The 22,321-nt window shown below is 35.4% G+C and overlaps 1 protein-coding gene and 1 long non-coding RNA gene across 2 annotated transcripts; both read right to left on the bottom strand.

Annotated features, from left to right (window-relative positions):
- Window positions 1-6,174: 6,174 nt before the first annotated feature.
- On the bottom strand, window positions 6,175-10,647 carry LOC127169261 (uncharacterized). Its single transcript, XR_007828223.1, has 4 exons — window positions 10,152-10,647; window positions 9,261-9,378; window positions 7,743-7,847; window positions 6,175-6,789 (listed from the first exon to the last, which is right to left on the bottom strand). It is a non-coding gene; the product is annotated as an uncharacterized LOC127169261 (long non-coding RNA).
- A 1,358-nt stretch (window positions 10,648-12,005) lies between these two features.
- On the bottom strand, window positions 12,006-21,898 carry foxp3b (forkhead box P3b). Its single transcript, XM_051116498.1, has 13 exons — window positions 21,821-21,898; window positions 20,953-20,992; window positions 18,531-18,688; window positions 17,530-17,638; window positions 16,647-16,773; window positions 16,460-16,564; window positions 16,293-16,380; window positions 16,005-16,079; window positions 15,638-15,776; window positions 14,964-15,040; window positions 13,924-14,025; window positions 13,426-13,547; window positions 12,006-13,279 (listed from the first exon to the last, which is right to left on the bottom strand). Exons 3-13 carry the CDS (start codon window positions 18,684-18,686, stop codon window positions 13,189-13,191), a joined length of 1,191 nt encoding a protein of 396 aa, XP_050972455.1. The 5' UTR covers window positions 18,687-18,688; window positions 20,953-20,992; window positions 21,821-21,898; the 3' UTR covers window positions 12,006-13,188.
- Between the last annotated feature and the right edge of the window lie 423 nt (window positions 21,899-22,321).

Genomic DNA, 22,321 nt, shown 5'->3' on the forward strand with positions numbered 1-22,321 from the left:
CCCTAAAAGACCTGCAAAATAAGGGATTGGTTTTATACATGTGATATTAATTTTTTTCCCTCCATTTTCCCTCCAAAGAGAGTTTGCACTGATTATATTGTTAGAGAGTTCATGGTTTGCTCATGAGACTTACGTATTCGTTCTTAACTTTTCCAGTGGTTTTTCCAGCATCACTGCTATGCTTTGGCAGCTATACCATGGAAACATATCCCCATCCAAAACCTGTGTACTAGAGTCACAGAAGTGTACTACAGTCACATGCGTACTGGAACTTCAAATATTTTACAGTCAAAATGTATTATTTTGACTTCACTTGGCTTGCAAGAGAATTATGGAAAGATCCCAAAGCACTGGTTCAACTGGTTTTCTTTAAAACAGCGTGATGACAAACATTAGCAAAAATGAATTAAAACTTCATATTCTCAATCTTTGGCTATGCATCATGCATGACCCACACAGTTTCACAAGGGTTGGTTTTCTCCAAAGGATGTGAACAATTTCCCATCAGACAACGGGAGAACAGGAAGAAGGTCAGAGAGAGAGTCAATAAAACCCACCTGTTACTGTCAGTTTTTCCCAGGAGAAGCCTCTTTCCGTTCTTTCTCTGGCCAATGAGAGCCTCTGATTATATCAGTGAGAACCATACAAGAAATTCTGGTTTTGCTGAGATCACCAAGAGTCAAAGCATTAAGATCACAACCCCTCAAAGAGGGGAACACGTGAAACCCAATCATCAGTCTCTAGATTCACACTGTTACTCAAAGATTCAACTATATAACTGAAAACAACTGTAGTTATTTAAGGTCCTTGGTGAGAAAAAGCAAAAAACTCATGCTCTTTTCCAATAACATCCTGAAACCCGTTTTTATTTGATTATGTGGCAAATACAAAAAAGTGGTTGAACTCCATTCCAACAAAAATTTGACCTAAGGTCAAAGAGATATGAGTTTCTGTTTTTAATAAAACCCCAACCTCTGATAATCCATAACAGAGGCCTTAGTCCAAACTAATGCCTCCTATCTAATCTAACATAATTTTGGATAAGTGATTTGGCAGACACTCTCTATAATGCTGAACATTAGCAGCATGTGTCATACTGATTTCATATGTCTCGGCACCAGAGCACTGTGTAAAGGCATTTAAGGAAATCATACTATTTATTTTAATGAGAAAAGCATGAAAGAAAAAAGAAAGAAAGCCAAAATTCTTAAATGGATTACATCTGGCCTTTCTGCACAAACTAAAACTCATTCAGTCATATCTGCTTGATAAAGTTAGGTTAAAGTCATCATTTTAATAAATTTGAGTTGAAGTAATTTTTTGAAATGTTTATCAGACATTTGCTATTGATAGCAAGCTCTGAGCTAGCAGTCTCAGAAAAAAGACATCTTGCAACATCCAAAATGTTTGTTAAAACCACATATTCAACCACCAATGACAACCCCAAAGAAAATCACATATTTAAAGGGATAGTTCACTGAGAAATTCTGTTATTAATTACTCACCCTCATGTCGTTTCAAACCCGTAAGACCTTTGTTCATCTATGGAACACAAATTAAAATATTTTTGATGAAATCTGAGAGCTTTATGACCCTGCATAGACAGGAACACAACTAAAACGTTCCCAGAAACGAAACTCTTGTGGTACTCTTGTGAATGGCAGCGGAGACCAACACAGAAAAAGTAGAAGAAATTTTTGAATACATTTTTTTCTTTGTACACAAAAAGTATTCTTGTAGCTTTACATTACGGATGAACCACTAATGTCACATGGACTATTTTATCAGTGCCCTTACTACCTTTCTAGGTCTTGAACGTGTCAGTTGCATTGCTGTCCATGCAGGATCAGAAAACTCTTGGATTTCATCAAAAATATCTTAATTTGTGTTGCAAAGATGAACGAAGATCTTACGAGTTTGGAACAACATGTGGGTGAGTAAACAATGACAGAATTTTTATTTTTGGGAGAACTATCCCTTTAAGGAAAGATGCACATAATGCATAACCAAAAGAACCAACAAACACAACACAACAAGTGACTGTTCCAACATAGAAATTTAAGTTGACTACATACAAAAGAAAGTTGTCCACACCGAACATGTTCATTGCTGTTTACACTGGACATGTCAAAGCAAAACTTTTAAAAATATCACCTCAATGGTAAGTCGTTCAGCCTTTTGTCAAGTTGTCAGAAGCAGTTCAAATACTTTAGAAATATAATAGGGCATCTGTCACAGGTTTAGACAGCGATTATAATGGATATTTGACGGATATATGACGGATTCAATTTGTATTTGAGAAATGCAACACCATGCTCACAATTTATGTCAACTAAGATCAAGCATCAAGAAAGTGAGAAAATGACAGATAAAATTAAATAAGTGACATAAATTAATTGTGATGCTCTAAGTCATTGGAAGAACATCTTCCCACTTGTTATTTTTTAGCACTCATTAAAGATTAAAGTTATTTGTAAATGTTGTTTTTAGTCTGCTTCACAGAAACTCAGACAGGCGACAAACCAGACAGATACTGAAGTCTGCACGCAACCAGGGTTTTCTGTCTGAGAAAGAAAGGGTTTTGTGTCTTGTTTTAGAAAAAAAACATCTAAAAGGATTTCCCCTGCCTAGCAATGTTATCTTTCCATGATCGTTATCTCTGAAAGGCGTCCTGATAAGAAAAGCTCAAAGCAACAGGACCAGCTTCTGTAATTAGTAATAAATCATTGACAATTTAAATAGAAATTTATTCGTATTTTGTTGAACTTTTGTGTGTAATTATATTTATTTAAAGGAGAAGTCCACTTCCAGAACAACAATTTACAGATAATGTCACCCCCTTGTCATCCAAGATGTTCATGTCTTTCTTTCTTCAGTCATAAAAAAATTATGTTTTTTGAGGAAAACATTTCAGGATTTTTCTTCATATAATGGACTGATATGGTGCCCCGGTTTTGAACTTCCAAAATGCAGCTTCAAATGATCCCAAAATGTTGTAAACGATCCCAGAGAAAGAAGGGTCTTGTCTAGTGAAATGATCGGTTATTTTCATTAATACAATATAAACACTTTTTAATCTCAAACGCTCGTCTTGTCTTGCTCTCCCTAAAATATGTGTATTGTGGCTCAAGACAGTTAGGGTATGTCGAAAAACTCCAATCGTATTTTCTCCCTCAACTTCAAAAATCATTTCAAAATCATCCTACATCACTGCAAAAGCACCGACCCAGTCTTTGCAAACTGAACACGCAAAGATGATCAAACACCCTTAACAAAAAAGGTAAAACAGCGATATAGGATGATTTTAAAGTTGAGGTAGAACATGAGATGGGAGTACCCTAACTGCCATGAACCGGGAAAAAACAGAGGTCAGGAAGAGCAAGACAAGACAAGCATTTGACATTAAAAAGTATATAAATAATATTACTTTTAAGAAAATAACCAATAGTTTTGCTAGATAAGACCCTTCTTCATCGGCTGAGATGGTTTACAACCACATTTGGGATTGTTTGAAGCCGCATTTAAACTGAATTTTGCAAGTTCAAACTCAGGGCACCATATCAGTCCATTATATAGAGAAAAATGCAGAAATGTTTTCCTCAAAAAACATAATTTCTTTACGACTGAAGAAACAAAGACATGAACATCTTGGATGACAAGGGAGTGAGTACATTATCTGTAAATTATTGTTCTGGAAGTGGACTTCTCCTTTAATGTTCAAATAAATATAGTTTTTTATTAAAAAAATACAAAGAGAAACTGTAGGATTGACATTGGGACTCTTTTTACTGGAGTTTTGTGGCTTTCTTTGTCAGCTACAATGTTTTTTGTCTTTCAGACTCTCTTCGCTGACTTCTCAGAGAGGATTTCTGGGGAACGAGGGGCTTTTGATAACCAACCCAATAGGGATGCTCTTACTCTTTCTCTCTCGCTCTGCCTCTCTCGGTATAGTCCCGTTTGAATGCTGGGACGGGAAGAGGATTTGGGGGGGATGGGTGAATGGGGGGCAGGGGGGACTATAGGCTCTATTTTTCCACGGACTCCATCCATCTCAACTGCATATTTCTGTCAGGTCCTGGGAGATGAGGCTAATTATCCTGCTATTCATCTTCTCGCTCTTCATCCTAATCTCTCCATCCCTCCCTCCCTCCCTCCCTCCCTCCCTCCTTACACTTCGCTGTATGTGCATATATGCATGTGTGTGTGTGTTCCCACATTTCGCTGTGTGTGCCTGGGCATGAATGTGTGTTTTCATGCATGTAAGATTGTTTATACGGAAGCTGTTCGTATCATGATCTCTGCTTTACAAGACTGTCTCATTTAAAGTCCCATCAACAGAAACACCAGTCTGGCGGAGTCAAACCCATTGGAAATCCCTGGACCAGAATTAAGCATGACATGTCTGTGCCTGTGTTCACATCGCCAATCTAACAGGCTTCAAATCCCCTCTTCGTTCAGCTTTCTCTGTGTTTGTACGTGCGTACGCATTCGATTAACAGCAGCGGATCGGTTTGTTCCGTATAATCCAGGTAGTCTACTATTGTGCTCTCTAAATATAAAGGTTTGATATTGACATCTAAGGTCCCATGAATAACCTCATGGAAGCTTTTCAGGTTATATATAGTCGGGAAAAAAAGTTCTTCAGATTTTTAAAAATTGGCAAAAGAAAATGTTCTTTTAAGAACTGTTCACTGTAAGGTTTTTTGGGGAACCCAAAGATGGTTCTCCTATCACTGCAAAACCCCCTTTTGGAACCTTTATTTTTAAAAGTGTGTTCACACTTGGTAGGTTTGCTTCGATTAAATCAAACTCTGGTGTGATTGCTCTGTTAGTACATCAAAGAAGTGGGTCTCGGCCCACTTCCAAAAAAACTCTGGTGCTTTTCGACTGAAATATGAATGCAATAGAGGAATGCGGTGGTGTTCTGAAATGAGGACCCAAAGTCCTTTTTTTTCTTTTTTTTAATCAAAGGTAAATTCATATCAGGGCTCTGCGCTTACTTTTCTTTTTAGGAGCACTTGTGCTTTCAGGAGCACCTTCTAATCAATAATCAAAAAAAAAAAAAAAAAACTGATCCAAAATTAGCCTTCCCATTACGAGGTGCTATTTGACTCCTTAAACTGATTTACAGGGGAATTTTGTTTTTACCTTTGTAATGGCATTTTTCTAACTTTATTAAAAGTATGTCATCTTTTATGTCAAATTAAATAAATAAAAAATATATATATTTTAAGTTTTTTGAAATTTCTGATTAAAACAAAAAAATAAGAACAAGTAGAATAAGAATAAGTTACCAATCAATCTAAATAAGTATTAACTAAATTAACTGGCACAAGAACACAAAAGTGGCTTGTAGATGCATTTTCATATGTTTAACAAGGCTCAGAGGTGGCATGAGTGCAATCAAATTCATAAATTCATGTTGAGATTAATGTTTTAAAAATAACATTTATAATATAGAAATATTAAGTGATTTAAATACCTGAAAAGATACTTAAAAAAAAATCTATATCTGCCAGCAGGTGGTGGCAAGTCACTGATTTAATTACTGAATCATTCATTCATTTGATTCATTCAAATGGCTGATTTATTCAGGAATAAAGCAAGTGACTGTCTTTATGAATGGGAAACAATGTAAGTCACTTAATATTTACTTCTTGTTTATTCAACTGTTGTATTATATCAATATCTTATTTACAAACTCCCTTAAAAACCATTAAAAGCTGTCACTCATCTTAGTTCATCGCGATCTCACAAAGTTCCATTATAATCAATGAAGCTCTCCACACTGCACAACGAATCTCTTATTGCACTCTCTCTACACTGTTTATGAAAGGTTTTGTGAGATATGCCTGCGATACATTACTCAACATTGCAAAAACATGTAGAAACCTTTGAAGCTCCTCTCAGCACAAACACAAATATGCTGATCGGGTCAGTCGCACATGGTGCTCCTAAATATTTTTTCACAGTTGTACGCAGCAGTTTTCAGTCACAAATGTCACATTTTCTAGGTTAAATAAGCATTATTTACACTATCAGAAAACGAAAAAAATCTATTTTATATTTTTACATTAACAATGTAATCAATATTCTATTTATTAAAATGTTTTTAAGCATTTTACATTTATCCCAAAATAATAACTCAAGGCAGTAACAATTTAAGCAGTTTATTTTATTTGTGAACTTATATTCAGCTAAGCTATCCTTGGCATCCCTAGGTTTGGTGTTAAAAAATAACAGTGTGAACGCAAAGCGAACTAGGACAAAATATATCATTTTCTTCTTTGGTCCAGACATAGAGAACCACACTACACGTGTGAACACATCCTAAGAGTGTATAAAGTCCAAACAAAGAGATGAGATTGTTCCATACCGATTTCCAAGTGCATATTTTTCGTCTTTCTAGAATCTTCTCACATCTCCAGACGTCTCTGCCAGGTAATTAGATCACAGCACTTGTTAAGCTAAAAAGAAAAAGAAAGGAGATAAGATTCCCTCTCTCTCTCGCCTCTCCCATTATGGTTTCTTTCTCCCCCAGAGCTATTTGACTACTGTATCATGACTTGAAAGTTGAGGAAAGTCCTGAGCTGTCAGAAGGCATCAGAGAGCTGCGGTGCCCTGCGGTGAGATCGTCTCTCTGTGCTGCTAAGATGGAGGCCAACGCCCTTTCATCCTCTTCTGCAGAAAGACGCTCTTTCATTCTCTCAAAGGTAACACGTCTAACAACATCAAGGTGAGGGCAGATTGCAGATGCGGTACAGGAAATTCTGCTGTGCAACTGGGATGCTGGAAGGAACAAAGCGTTAGTGAGAAAATATCAAACACATTGGGGGATTGGTGTAATGAATTTAGATAGTCTATTTAGATACCGACGTCTGTGTTTGGGTAGAAAAGCCCAGCTTGAAGTTTCACAAACCTGAATGGATGACCAGCGCCTTTCCAGATGAGAAATTAATGAGGTCTAGCAGTGCCTATTAAAATGTGTCTCTCGGTTAAATATGATTTTCCTCTTTCAAGGTCATACAAGTAGCGGCAATTTAGATAACTGTGTACTCATGTAATTAAGCCGCGTACTGTGTAGACACAGCTCAAACCTCACAGATAGCAAATCAGTGACATCTTTAAACAAGAACAAAAGAGCCTAACTGTATTAAACATGGACCAGGAAATTTACTATTCATAGCAGAGTGAAGACCATAGGGATTTGGGTTCCAGTAAATTGAATTGAACTAAATAGAATTTAGCATACTGAGAAAACAGAAACACTTTCACTTTGTCAATTAGTTGGGGGGGGGTCTTGTATTTTGAATAGATTTATTTTAGAATGGACTCCTTAGGCATTAAAATACCTCTGAAAAAAAAATGAGTTTAGTTAAATTACACACATCTGTTGTTGGCATCCAATTGTAATTTTAATCTAATTAAAGCTGTTTTCATGTGCACACCCATGCCCGTGCTGTTTTGTGGTCAAAACAACTCAATCGCTGGGTTTGTCCATATATTTCACCCAGCGCTGGGGTATTTTTAATCCAGCATTTTTTTAGAGCACAAGTGTGAGTGTTTATGACATTTGTTTTTTTTAGAGTCCACAAGAACTCATAATTATAGAAACACCCCAATATGTGTGTTGTTAGCATACAGTCATTTTTAGGAAGATGAATAGACTGACAGGCCGAGAGTGAAGTGTGGCCTTTAGCCTCATAATCCTACTTACAATTCAGAGAGAGCCCTGGACTTACCAGAAAAACACTCTCTGCCTGCCTCCCGCTGAGACGAGAGAATATGAATGCTTGATGGCTGGTACGTCAGCACGTGGGGCCCACACCAATACAAACTCAGTCACACTTGAGAACAAAGACACAGTAAAGGGGATATTAACAAATATCTTTATATACATCTGTTTCTCAAAACCCCAATGAGTGGGAACATTCTACCATCTCCCTTACATCACAAATGAGTTCTGGTATTAAAAAACAGAGTTTCTGATAAATCAGTTAAGGAAATGTAAAGAATTAACACTTCTGAAATGCTTTTCAATGCAATTTTCACCCACTAAACCCAAAAAACGAAGTTTTATAGTGCAGCTGCGTGCATCAGGTTGTACAGGTGCTGAGTGATTTATGGCTTTTCTCTGTGATGTGGTTTAGTTGAAGGAGTGTCATTTATGCTATTCCTTATCTCTGTCCCGGCCTGTCAAACATACCAGCCCGCTGGCTCCGTGTCGAGCGTTTGCATGTCTCAGAGATGGGAAGTTGTCAGGGAGAGACGAGACGGAGGTGTAACAAAATCTACAAGCCCAATTCTCTGTCTTTCTTGTCAAAGAGTGATGGCTAATGAAGTGTGAGATATTCACCTCTGTGCTGAATTGCCTAGATGAACTAGTTTCTCTACTGTTCTGGGGGACAAATTGGATAAGAATCTGCACTACCATTCCATGGAGCTTTTCACACTCACACTGTGCTTAACCACCGATTCAACCCCTAATTTTATAACCCCGGGTAGAGTTTCACACTTGTAGTTTAGAAGTGGGGTTAGCACTGCTTTTTACCCAGGTTTATTAAGTGGTAGCCCTGCAGTGCAAATGTGTACAGTGCTCAGCAATGCTCAACACATGGGCGTCGGAAGCAAAATAAATGTGAGTGGGTCATCCTCCCCAAAAGAATTACTGGAGTAAATCCCATTCTTGTAGTCTGGTCCCTTTTAATTAACAGACATTACCTCTGCCCACTAACATCACAAGATTACAAAAGACGGCTGTTAGAACACATTTCCAGTGGCGTAACGGTAAAGCAAGTAGTTACTGTTTTTGAGTTCACATCTGCCTATTGCCGAAATCGTTCTTCTGGCTTTTCACATCTCATTTTACATCGGAAAGGCATTTGCTTTCAATAAAAATAAAAATGCCTGATCACACGCGTAAGCGTGGAGCTTAATCTATTAGTGCATTCATCATGTGGAATGGATTTGACTGATGGTGCTTTAAAAAGTGCACAGGCATATTCACTGAATATGAGATGGTATTAGAGACGGTAAAAGTGGGTGGGTCCGATATCATTGGTGGGTCCTGTCCAACCCACATTCAGTGGTTCCAACACCCATGAAGAGACACCAAAACTCGTGCCTCATATTTACATGCTTTAGTTTGGACAGTAAGTGATATATATACAGTTGTACAAACAGTCATTTGAAGGAAATGGAGAAAAGTTGGTGACAGAAAAGGTGTGAATTTGAGTCAAGAGGAGACAATTTAATCTTACCTTTATAGTCCACCGAACAGTCCTCTCAGGAAAAGCTCAATAGTACAGTCAGCAATTTTGAGGATGCGTCTGTAAACAGGCTGTGACTGCGTTCATCCAATCAAAGGAACTTGAAAATCTGTAAACAAGAACGTTAACCTGGGGTTTAGGAATGTACACTGTGAAACGCTAATTTATAAATACCCAGGATTGTTAACCCTAGGTAAATTTTGGGCAGCGTGAAACGTGAAAACAACTCTGGATTTCATTTACCCAAGTTTCAAAAGCCCTTATGATATGTTTAACCACAAAATGCCATTTTTATCTGCTTTATCCACGTTTTTCTTTAACGCGGAAGTAAATCTATAGAGACTTCCTGTTTATTAGCCGCTATAGGGAAATAACGAGAAAAATAACAAAGTGCAGTAAACGGTAAAACTGTTTGCACTACAATCCAGTGTGTTCATAATTAAGAAAATACATTAAAATAATATGGCAAGACACACCAATTTGCAATATCAATCAGCGATATCAATTAGCTGTTTTGTACAGCTAAATAGATCCGGCCGCCATGAGACCGGAAACCACACCCATACAATTTACAATTTAAAAAAATGTATGGCCACGCCCACTCTAACGGTAAGAAAATGATGGATATGTTAATTCATGTCTGCCTGTGAGTTACATTAGGTATCTGTGCTCCAATGCAATACTTTTAACCCAAAATAATACGTAACATCTGAACCTGTAAAAAAATCTTACACACTTTCCATCAAAACACACCTATTTTGAGTGTACAGAAAAGAGCTATGATTACGCTCGCCTGGAAAAACACTAAAAAGGACACTGTCCATTAAAGCTGAATGTTTTCTCTGGCTGTAAAACTCTGCAGAAAGTCCCCGAAGTACATACCATCTTCTGTTTCAGATTCGTATCTACAGCAGGTTCGGGTAATGAAAACACAGCAGTCGTATAACACACTCGACGCAGGGGCTGAGACACCTGTTTGGCGCTGGAAGTCAAGTAAGGGAGGAAGAGCAGGTAATAAGCACCTGACACAGAGAGAGGCAGCTGTCAGAAACAGTGAGGCTGTCCAGAGGCCGGTATAATGAGGTGTGTTCTGAAGGAAATGCTCCAAGTGTAATTAGGGTCCAGCTAACTCTAGCCTGCGGCTGTCAACTGCCTATTTTTCATCATAATACATCTGCAGGACTCAAGGCCATGGAAACAAGTAAAAAATAGCGTTTGAAATATTTTGTAAGATCAGTGCTGAACCAATAAAATTATCAGCGGGCATGAGGAGTCCCGTTGAGACAGCTGGAAAATGTGGGCAATAAAACGAGTGGAATATTCTTGTCTTTAGTTTCGGAAAACACTACAATAGCACATTCTCGAAGCTAAAATTGCGAAATTGACAAGGCATTCAGGTGTTTTACTTTTAATCACTTCATTTATAAATTTAGTCACGTGGTTTCAGCCAACGAGGCCTCCTTTACGTCATAACGTCTCGAACCTTGTTTCTAAGGTTCCAGTGGTTCACCGCTAGAGGGCGTTGATCGGGTAAAACGGTGTCTAATGGTTTTAATTGTTTTAATTAATTGTAATAAAAATGCGTGTATAATTAAAAAAAGTACAGTGAAACACAAAACGAACACTATTAATTAAACAGCATACTATTATACATACAATTCATAATAAATGCAATTCATTGATTTGTAGATTACATTTAATTGATTACACTTTCATAAAACAATGGGTTTGTAAAAAATCCAGTCTTTTAGGTTGTATTCACGTTCACTGTTTTGACCAGCAGGTGTCACAAAAGTGCTTTCACGTGCTTCAGAACAATGATTTTTAATTTTTTTTATTTTTTAATCAAACTTTTTAATAGCATTGTTTGTTCCAGCTCTACTGATTTGTCCAGGCAAGCCCATTTGTTCATAACACTGCCATTATTTTTTATATCACACTGAAGACAAATAAAGTGTGGCGCTTTTGTATGTTTTTGTGCAGAATATTACTTGGCAGAAGCTTTAATACAGGTAAGATTTTAAATTAAGTTCACAACTTAAATTGGTATTTCATGTCCGGTATTTATTTATTTGTTTATTTTTTTCTTTAGAATCCAGTGCCAACCACCATCAATGGCATTGTGGGAATTCACAAAGTGGCATTGGAATGTAAGGGTGAACAAAAGCCTGTGGTGGCAGAGGAGCACAAAAGCACAGGCTGAAGCAACATGAGGGATGGATGTGTTACCATCAAGCTGGAAGACAAAACAGAGAACCACATGGGACCAGATGCAGTAGATATATTTGCTCTCCACCTTCAGACTACTGTATCAAGTCACAGATGTGAAAAATAAAATGAAAAAGTGCCCCTTTGCACATCTGAGGAAGAATAAATAGGAGAAAAAGGACAGATTTCAAATTCAAATTACCTTGGTGATGAATTTCATAAGGCATATTGATACAACATACAATCTGACCTTGATCAAACCCAATTCAGTGGCTTAGTTTGAAGTTGTTTTACAATATAAGTATTATCAGAGTATAATTTAGCAATGTGGAAAGAAAATGTCTTTGTCTTTTATTCTAGCAGCTTTGATGATGCTTTTTGTCTTTGCCTGCTCTGTTACAGAATTACCACACCCAAAACCGTGCGCACACACACAGATGCCCTCTTCTGGTCAGGTTGGAGTTTGAACTGTCAAAGTGAAATTCTGAATAATTTTAAATATTGTAACATGTTATTGCTGTTGTATTTCATTTTTAATAATTTTAACCAGACATAGTACAGCACATAAAAATGTTACACTGAAGAAATGCTTACATTCATTCATATGTACACTACCAGTCAAATGTTTTTGAACAGTAAGATTTGTAATGTTTTTTTTAAAGAAGTCTCTTCTGCTCACCAAGCATTTGATCCAAAATACAGTAAAAACAGTACAATTTTGAAATGTCTGAAATGTTTTTACTATTTTACTAATTTTACTATTACTATTTTATTTTCCTATTTAAAATTTAAAACTGATTTCTATTTGAATACATTTTAAAATGTAATTTATTCCTGTGATTTTAATGCTGAATTTTTACCAATTACATGATCCTTCAGAAACCAATCTAATACTCTGATTATCTGCTCAAAAAAACGTTTATTATTATTATTATTATGTTGAACACAGCTGAGTTGACTTTTTTAAGGTTTCTTTGATGAATGGAAAATTCAGAAAAACGCATTTATCTGATACAGAAATCTTTTGTAACGTTATAAATGTCTTTATCATCACTTTTGATCAATTTAAATCATCCTTGCTATATATATACTGACTTCAAGCTTTTGAATGGTAGTGTAAAATGTTGCAAAAGCTTTTTATTTCAGATAAATGCTGATCTTTGGATCTTTTTATTCCTCAAATAATCCTGAAAAATGTACTCATCTGTTTTAAATATTGATAATAATAATAATTAAATGTTTCTTGAACAGCAAATCAGCATATTAGAATGATTTCTGATGGATCATGTGACACTGAAGACTGTAATGATGCTGAAAATGTAGCTTTGATCGCAGGAATAAATTATATTTGAAAATATATTCAAATAGAAAACATTTTAAATTTGAAATTGTAAAAATATTTCTAAATTTTACAGATTGTACTTTGAATCAGATAAATGCAGGCTTGGCGAGGAGAAGAGACTTCTTTAAAAACACTCAAAATCTTACTGTTCAAAACATTTCGACTGGTATACAGACTAAACATTTATAATTTTTTCAAGACTTACATACATTACATACATAAAATTACATAAAGCAAGAGTAAAGTCATATTTTAAGGAAGACTAGTTGAATTTTTTCAGATCGAGATACAAAAATGAGTATTATAATATACCCTTATTTAAGGATCAAACCTAAAAATTGAATATCTACAATTGAACTGCATACTACACTAAACGTTTTTATTGGCTTTTATTGATACATCTGAGGCTTCATGGGATGGACAATGGGAGACGGGCGTCAGCCATTTCAAAGTGTAGTCCCTGTGAAACATCATATGAGACGTTACGTGACTTTTCAAAACAATGAGCATACTGCGTGAATTTAATTCATATTCTTATTTCAATAATCTTAAACATTTCATTGTATATGTAATTTGTCTAATGATACGGGAAGAACATGAAAGGACCTGTGGATTTTCTGCCCTTTTCTCTTCTGAAACTCTTCCTCGTCTACTGTCCACACCGCCCCCGTCCTCCCGTCTACCCGCACAAAGCATTTGTGGAGACTAAGGTTGTGTCGAACAGCATTCTGAGAAAAAAGGTTGAAATAGTTGTTGATCAGGGAATATAATTTATATTCGTATGAAACAGGCCTACTGGTGTTTATTGAGATTATTCAGCATGAAATTGTGTCAACAGCGCCACCATGTGGATATAAATATACTGTCCCAAAGTGCTTTGTGGCCAATCTTAACATAAATAAGAAATAACCTGAGAAATAAACCTAAGAAATAAGCCTAGAGCTTTTTTGTTTTACTTATATTAATTTATATGCCATTAAATCAGACACACAAGCAAACCTTCCAGTCTCTCACAATGTGGTTAAAAAGTACTATTAAAAAATTATCAAATCAAGTTTCTCCAGATCTCAAACTGATGGTTGGCGGTGTCAGCTTGTTTAGTACCTTCCATGTAGGAGAATTATGACGGAAGTAGAAGAACATTCTTGTGAACCAGTTGTAAATTTCGTTTAGCGTCCGCTGTTTGTCTGGGGCTTCCAGGATTGACTGTAGGAATCAATAATACATTTTATATACAGTGCCTTGCGAAAATATACCCTTTCAGTTGAATTTGCCACAGGTTTACTTCACTCAAAGTGTGGTAACGTCTACAAGCAATATAAATGCTCATGAGGTAAATTTTAACTGTCCCAGATAAGGGTATGAATACTTATGCAATGGAATCATTTAAGGTTTTTTTTAATACATTTGCAGAGATGTTAAAAACCTGTTTTTTTGCTGTGTCATTATGGTGTATGGAGTGTAGATTGATGTGGGGAAAAAGGCAATATGAAGCAGTTCAACATAAAAAAATGAAGAGGTATGAATACTTTTGCAAGGCACTGTATATTTATACAGTATATTTATAACATATTGTAACTGTAATTGTAACATATTGTAACTGTATAAATAACTGTATATTTATAACATATATTTTTAAAAAAATACTAGGATTTTTTTTTTTTACAATTCAGAGTGAGTAAAAAGTATATATATATATATATATATATATATATATATAAGATAATTAAAAAAAACTATACTATATGTGACCCTGGACCACAAAACCAGTCATAAGGGTCCATTTTTTTTCAAATTAAGATTTATACATCATCTGAAAGCTGAATAAATAAGCTTTCCAGTCGTTTTTTGGATAGGACAATATTTGGCTGAGATACAACTATTTGAAAATCTGAAATCTGAGGGAGCAAAAAAAATCTAAATTTTGAGAAAATCGCCTTTAAAGCTGTCCTAATGAAGTTCTTAGCAATGCATATTACAAATCAAAAATTAAGTTTTGATATATTTATGGTAGGAATCCTAACAATATTTTTGACCCATACAATGTATTTTTGGCTATTGCTACAAATATATTCATGCTACTTAAGTTTAGTGGTCCAGGGTCACAAATATACAATAAAGGCAAATATAATTGTTGTACTTACCCATCTGATTAAGAAAGCATATGTATATGGAGGTCGAATATTGGCATATTTGTAGTATTCAACACTGCTAACAAAATCTGCAATTGCCGGAAAATGAAATTACTAAGAAGCAAAACACTGCACAATAATTCTTGGAAATTGACCACAAACACTCATTTGTGCATTTTGCTATAAGTATGTCGCTATGTGTTTTGCTGCAAGTGCAAAACGTACGGCCGGTAATGCCTATGAGTCAGTTATTTTCGATAATATACTTGCGCAACGCATCTAGCACATGCAAAATAGACGGCTTGTGAGCAAAACTCCAGCTGAGCCTAAACTACATTTGGTCCAGATCTTAGACTTCCTCTGTGGTCTGCAGGCATGCCAAGTGTGGCAACAGGAAACAAGCATGATCTCAGAATATCAACTGTAGTCATAGTGGTAGACCACCAACTTTCTACTGTCTGGCCAACAACATAAACACATAAAGAGAAAGGAAGTAAGCATAAGATAAGTGTGACCTTTACACTGTAAAGAGCGGTAGATGGTAACGTTTATTCCCCTGTATCTCCAGCATCTGCATTTCAGTTGCACTCGATTGGATTTCTTTTAATTTAATAACACTTCTTTGCTAGATGGTGTGTGTTTTGGGGCACAGCAAGATGTGTATTTTGGATTTTAGCAGGTTTTACCTGGCAGCAGGTGTGGTGGGGGTATGTGCCAGGGTTCCTGTCGTAGCAGTGCTTCACTAGCTCTCTCTGTCCTGCCATCTGGCTCCCCCGACGGGGGCAAATTTAGTGCCAGCGGCCTCCACCAGCCCGTACCGACACCCTGAATGGAAACACGCAAGTCAGTCCCACATACGAGAACGATATTGAGCACAGATATGTTTTTCTGCAGACATCTTGAGATACGACGTGTTCATCTGCACTTTCTACAAATTGACTGATGTTTTATGAAATCACAAAAAGGAAATGTCGTGTTCACTGTGAGAATCGCTATTCTACACGCTCTCACGAAACCTCCAGCAGAGTCAAACAGTATTCAGAGGAGTCTTACGGTACGTGTCGAGATGCGTTCGAACAGTTGAAGGTGAAGCTGCATGGCGTGAAGTTTCTGCTTCTCCTGTATGAGCTGAAATCATCACATTATAGCATGTTAGATTCAGTGGGTTCTCAAACCACTTTTACCAAGACGTTTGATTCTTTTGGGTTCACACTCAATGACTCAAAACCAATGAAACCATGATTCACTTTCTTGTGCCTCATTCATGATAAGTGATGATGATCAATGATGCAAAGCCTGACTTGTGTGTGCTGTCTGTAAGAGATTGTATCGCTGCTATACCTGATTCTCCATGTGGCGTACCAGGTCTTGCTGAACTCGCCACTGCGCAATCGTTTTCTCATCTGTGCTGTGGTCTCGGTTCAGATGTCTAGACAGGTTGAGGATCAAAAGTTTGAAAAAAAATCAAGGGAGGCTTGCTGATGTTAGTGAAAAATTACCTGACTAACCTCAGAAAATGTGTATAGCCTTCAAACACTTTGTCACAGCCTGGCCAGCGACATTGTCCGTTTACAAAAAGAGAGTTGGATCTCTGGATTTCTGACTCGACAGGGCTAAGGAGGACACGTGAGGGACATCAAGATTCTCATTGATGAACATTTAATAACATTGCGATTTTTCTTAAGTGATACTTACCTGTGAGAATGAAAGCTGGAAGATTGTTTCCTGTGCTGGCTTGATTCAGCAACAGCTTGGATGGAAATCTGTGCACTGTGGCCTGCATCTTTTCTTCTGTTCATGACTGTTGGATTACTCTCATTTGCTAAAGAATAAGGCAAAACATTGCACACTTGTGAGTACTTCAACATTTTTTTTCCTGTTTTTATTATATTGTATTGTTTTGTTTTGTTTTTAAATTAATATAATATAATATATAAAAAATTTAAATCAATTAATTGTATTTCAATTATATGTGTGTCTGTGTCAGTCTATAATATATATTCATGATATTAACACTGTAATAAATAAAATAGTATCTAAATATATAATATACTGTATAAAATGACATATAAATATTATAAATAATACACTGCAATCACCACCACTTGCAGAATCTGCAAAATATGAAAAAATAAACAATAATAATAATTAATACTAAAAGATTTGTGTAAATTCTATAATAATACTAATTAAAAAAAGTAACCTGCAATTTTAATGATCACTCTTTAAAAAAAAAAAAAAAAAGATGAACATTTTTAAGATTCTACAATGGGTACGTAAACGTATGACCACAACAGTATTATTTAAAATATATATATTTTAAAATATAAAATACAACATTGTTGAACAGCACATTCTTCAGACAGAGTTCATGTTTTGTTTTATTTCTTTCGAAACCTTTTGAGTTGAAACATGTAGTTTAAGTAAGTTATATGCAATAGCAGTTTTTGTGTTTTAAAATGCCTTTGCTCATCATAACGTGTAAATATATGGAACATAATTACATCTCTAAGGATTTCAGGACTTTGACTATGTCAAAGAAAAATGTGGAAGTTGAATAATTCATTGGAACACAAACCCTGAAGCAGGAGAGCCGTAGAGCGAAGTACAGACGGCCTGATCGGGCCGGTCTGAGAATTCTGAAACACCAGCTGAAGAAACTGCATCCGTTCCTCATCAGCAGCTCTCTGCACACAAACACACAGACAATTAGGCCAACACAATAAAGGCCATTCACTGAGAACTACAGCATCTGCACTATTGCGTTTAAACATCAATAGTTAGTGGTGTCGAGGAAATGTAATTACAAACAATTACAAACATTAAGAACAAATAAAAATAATATGTGAATATATATACAGTTAAAGTCAAGAGTTTACATACACCTTGCAGAATAAGGGGGAATCATGCAAAATGCATGTTATTGTTTATTTAGTACTGACCTGAATTTCACATAAAAGACGTTTACATATAGTCCACAAGAGAAAATAATAGCTGAATTTATAAAAATGACCCCGTTCAAAAGTTTACATCCCCTTGATTCGGAATACTGTGTTGTTACCTGAATGATCCACAGCTGTTTTTTTTTTTTTTTTTTAGTGATATTTGTTTGTGAGTCTCTTGTTTGTCCTGAACAATTATGAACTAAAAGCATTTTTGTATATTTGAACCCTGTGAACCCTGAGGGACTCATATGCTCACTCATAACTCATAACTATTACAGAAGGTACAAATGCTCACTGATGCTCCAGAAGGATAAACAATGCATTAAGAGCATTCAATTTGAAGATCAGGGTAAATTTAACTTATTTTGTCTTCTGGAGAACATGTAAGTATCTTGTGTAGTTTCTGAAGAGCAGTACTAAATGAAAAAATGATATTTAGGCAAAATAAGAAAAATGTACACATCCTCATTCAAAAGTTTACACCCCTGGCAAACAAGGGACTCATAAACAACTATCACTAAACCGGAAAAAAAAAAAGAACAACTGTGGATCATTCAGGTAACAACACAGTATTAAGAATCAAGCGTATGCAAACTTTTATTACAGAAAGTACCAGAGAATAAAGATCACTCACAGAACGTACTCCAGAAGAGAGATGTTCTATGCGCCGAGGTGACGACGATTCGTTTACCAGAGGGGGAGATGCGTCACGCTCTTCTTTCATTGCTGGCTGTCGTTCATTTTCTCTCCCACTCACTCTTTTGTCACTCTCTCTCTCAGACTGAGGCATTCCTGAAGTCAAGAGTTTAAAAAGGATTGCAGATTGATATACAGAGTTACTTACACATTACACTTTAATTTTACTGTACATAATGCATACTGTAGTAGAGACAATGAAACATTTAGCTGACTGTTAGCTTCTTAACTTTAGGTTAACTTTTCTGTATTAGGAAATATGATTGCTTAATATCTAAAAAATTCTTATCAGAAACATTTGATGAATGTCTATGCTATTTTTAATTTGTCATTTCATTTGAATAATGGTGAGATTTAGACAGCTGAAACAGGTTTGAGGTTAACTGATTTATTTATTTATTTATGCATGCATGTCTTTATTTATTTAGTCTCTGGGAAACAATATTATGTCGAAAATATTTTTGTGTCTATTTGTTTTAAAGGGATCTATGGTCACATTAATGTTTTTTTTTTTTTTTTTTTGTTATTTGTGGAGTACAGTATACAGTTTTATTTTAAAATAAGAAGAATTAGACCCTTGGGGTAAGATAAGATGCCCCTCCCCCCCAAGTGGCATGTTGTAACTACTGTAACTATTTTCACATTAAAATATTAATAAGAAATTGTATCAAAAGTAATTTATGCATTCTGTAAAAGTTTTGTGGGTAAATTTTACATTTTGTGCTCAAACAACTAAATTAGCAAATGTTTCTATTTATTTCCTATAATGCCACATTGGCTGATGCAACATTATCCTTCACATGCTAAACTTAATATCTAAATATTCTCTAAATATGTTAGTTTAAAGGTAGATACATGATGTTCTCAAGAGTTACATCTTTCCCCATCTTACCTTACAACCCCCAGAAATGTGTTTACCTGACAGAAATGAGTTACATTTGTTGCAAATGTATGCAAAAGAAAGACTATTGGCATCTCACAGAAAACCAAGAGAGAACTAAAGCTGGTATAATTACATAAAATTCAGCATGCATGTAATGTAAGGAATGTGAGGAACACAGTCCTGCACGCCAGTGTTTTCCTGTAAGCACTGTGTGTGGTCAGACTACATATTTTACAGTAGCCACAAGACCACGATTATTTCTGACAATCTCAGATCTCTAACTGTCTATTTTTTAAGTTAAAATCTCCAGAAAAGCCTAAACACAATTGTTGCTTGAATGCAAACCCAAAACATGCGTGACATCTATCTGTCAAACAAGACACAAACCTCTCCCACCTCTCAGGAAACCACAGAAACACACTTTGCATTTTGCAAAAACATGCACGAGAGAAGCAACCCAGGAACAGGATAAGGGATATAAGACAGCGATAGAATGCGGTCGCTGATGTTATTGAGTCTGAGTTGACATCAGAGCACGTATAACAATAAAAGCATTCGTTTTCATGCACTCCTCTGCACTTAAAACAAACATCAAATGCAAGTGAACGTGACAATTCCATGAATATTCTTTAAAAAGCAGTTTTAATTTGGATTCAGCCTATTATGACTAAAAACAAGAATAATTACATCAACATTCCATTCGCTTTTCTAGACTATGTATGGAGTGTCTGTCGCTCCATGTGTAGTTTTGCTTTCAGGTTCACACCATTTAGCGATGGAATATTACTCACTGTCTCACTTGATTATTTTTCCTCTTTTCACATACATGCCTCACTAGACATAATCTAAGTGAAACTACATATAGGCATCAATATTTGTCAGCTACTTTCCATTCCATCTCTACCACATGAAAGTTGAAAAACTGAACTTTGTTAGTCTTTGTAAAATCAGGATGTTATCCGCAAAGATTTGAGAAAAAACAAACAAAATGACTCACAGTGACCATAAATTTATCTCTTTTATCCTCCTACGCTCATATTTCCAACGTTTGAGTATAGGCATACACGCAGTAAAAATAACCAGTAAATAATTTCAATAATAACACTCTCAATTTCATATGTAACATACATAGTATCAGATCGTATAATCATTTGCTTCGCAAAAAGGTTAAAATCTTATTCAGCTATGCAAAGCAAGTGTTTAAATTTCAAAAAAATGAAAAGTGAACATTCATTAGTACCAAATTAAAATCTTCACAAGCATCTTATGTACATGCAGCTGATGCAAATTCAGATTTAAGTATGCATACACATTTTTGATAATTGGGATATATCATATTAAACAGCTGTCTCATCTAAGGCCTGCATGAAACATTTGGTCATCAAAGTTTTTATTAAATAACAGGCAATATTAAATCAAGCACATTTCAGAAACAAGTACACTAAGTAAATATTCACCAAGATACAGCGTTTTTTACCTCGCGCCTTTGTAGTCAACCGTTGTCTTCCTGTGCCGTTCTGGTTAAAAACGAGAGTGAAAGGACCTTTTTTTAGGATAAAAATCACAATCTGAAAAAAGAGTGATAAAATCTCACATCAAAGGAATAAATATAATGTTGGATTCTTCAGTTTATATCAAAGGTGATATATCACATGTAGATGACATGCAGCAATATTACTCTTCCGTGAATGGCAAAGGACACACTTGAGACTAAAGACCATCTAACACGTCAGTCTGCAGAGGTTGTGCGCAAGATTTCTTGTGGAAGATGAAAGGCAATTCAATGAAAAAAAAAAAATGCTTTATGTTATGTTAAACATTACGTCTTGGGATGTTAAAAATGGATGTTCTTTATACATTTTAATGTTATCTTTGTTTACAGATTAGTCATAGCCTTTTTATTTTTACATATGAAAAGAAATAATAATAATTTAATAAAATGTTGTATGTTTCAGCCTATATTACAAAATTATTCTGTCTTATTAATAATGGAAATACAGTACCTGTTCAAAGCACAATTTAATCATGAATTAATTATAATTTGATATTAGGATCTGGTGGCAATATATAATAATATAAAAATCTTTTTTTAAAAGGAAAAATATGATCCTATCCCATCGGATTCTACGTTATAATTAATGTGTGAGATTTTTCTGGTAACTGTGTTTTGAACAGGTATTGTATTTACATTTTCCAATTCGCTAGTCTGTGTAATCTATGGTCATTGTTTCCAGCAGAGATAAAAACAATAAAAACATGAGCAATAATTGTATCTTGCAAAACATCAGTTAAGTTGTAGGAAAATTAATAGTTTCCGCAGAGCTGTAGTGCATTTTAAGACTCACCTGAAGTTGCCACCTTCCCACATACAATGTGTCATTGCCAGTAGTCAGTATCCAGCACTTATTTATACTCAGAAAATACGGTGTCATCACAAAGGAAACAGAAAAAATGTTCCACAAACAACAAAGTGAGGGTATTCATAAACAATGCGCTCCAAAGACATATGCATATATGGCATCAAACAATGAATGTCAAAAGTAAAATTAATAAAGAATGTCCCACGCATTATTTTATCACTGACCATTAGGAGACTTTTACCCTTTCATTTACTTTTCTAACATTCTTTTGTGTTTAAATACAACATATATACAATAATATGATTTACATACATGTTTGAGGGAGGCATTGCGTAATTATTATTTGTGTGTGTGTGTGTCATTACAAAAACAACAGTGATATCAACAATAATCTTTTTATTATTACATTCTAAATAAAATGTTGGGTTAAATACAACCTAGCACTGGATAAAATATGGGCAAACCCAGCAACTGTTTTGACCCAGC

Source organism: Labeo rohita, chromosome 8 (assembly GCF_022985175.1).
Source record: "Labeo rohita strain BAU-BD-2019 chromosome 8, IGBB_LRoh.1.0, whole genome shotgun sequence".
In the NCBI taxonomy this organism is placed as follows: Eukaryota; Metazoa; Chordata; class Actinopteri; order Cypriniformes; family Cyprinidae; genus Labeo; species Labeo rohita.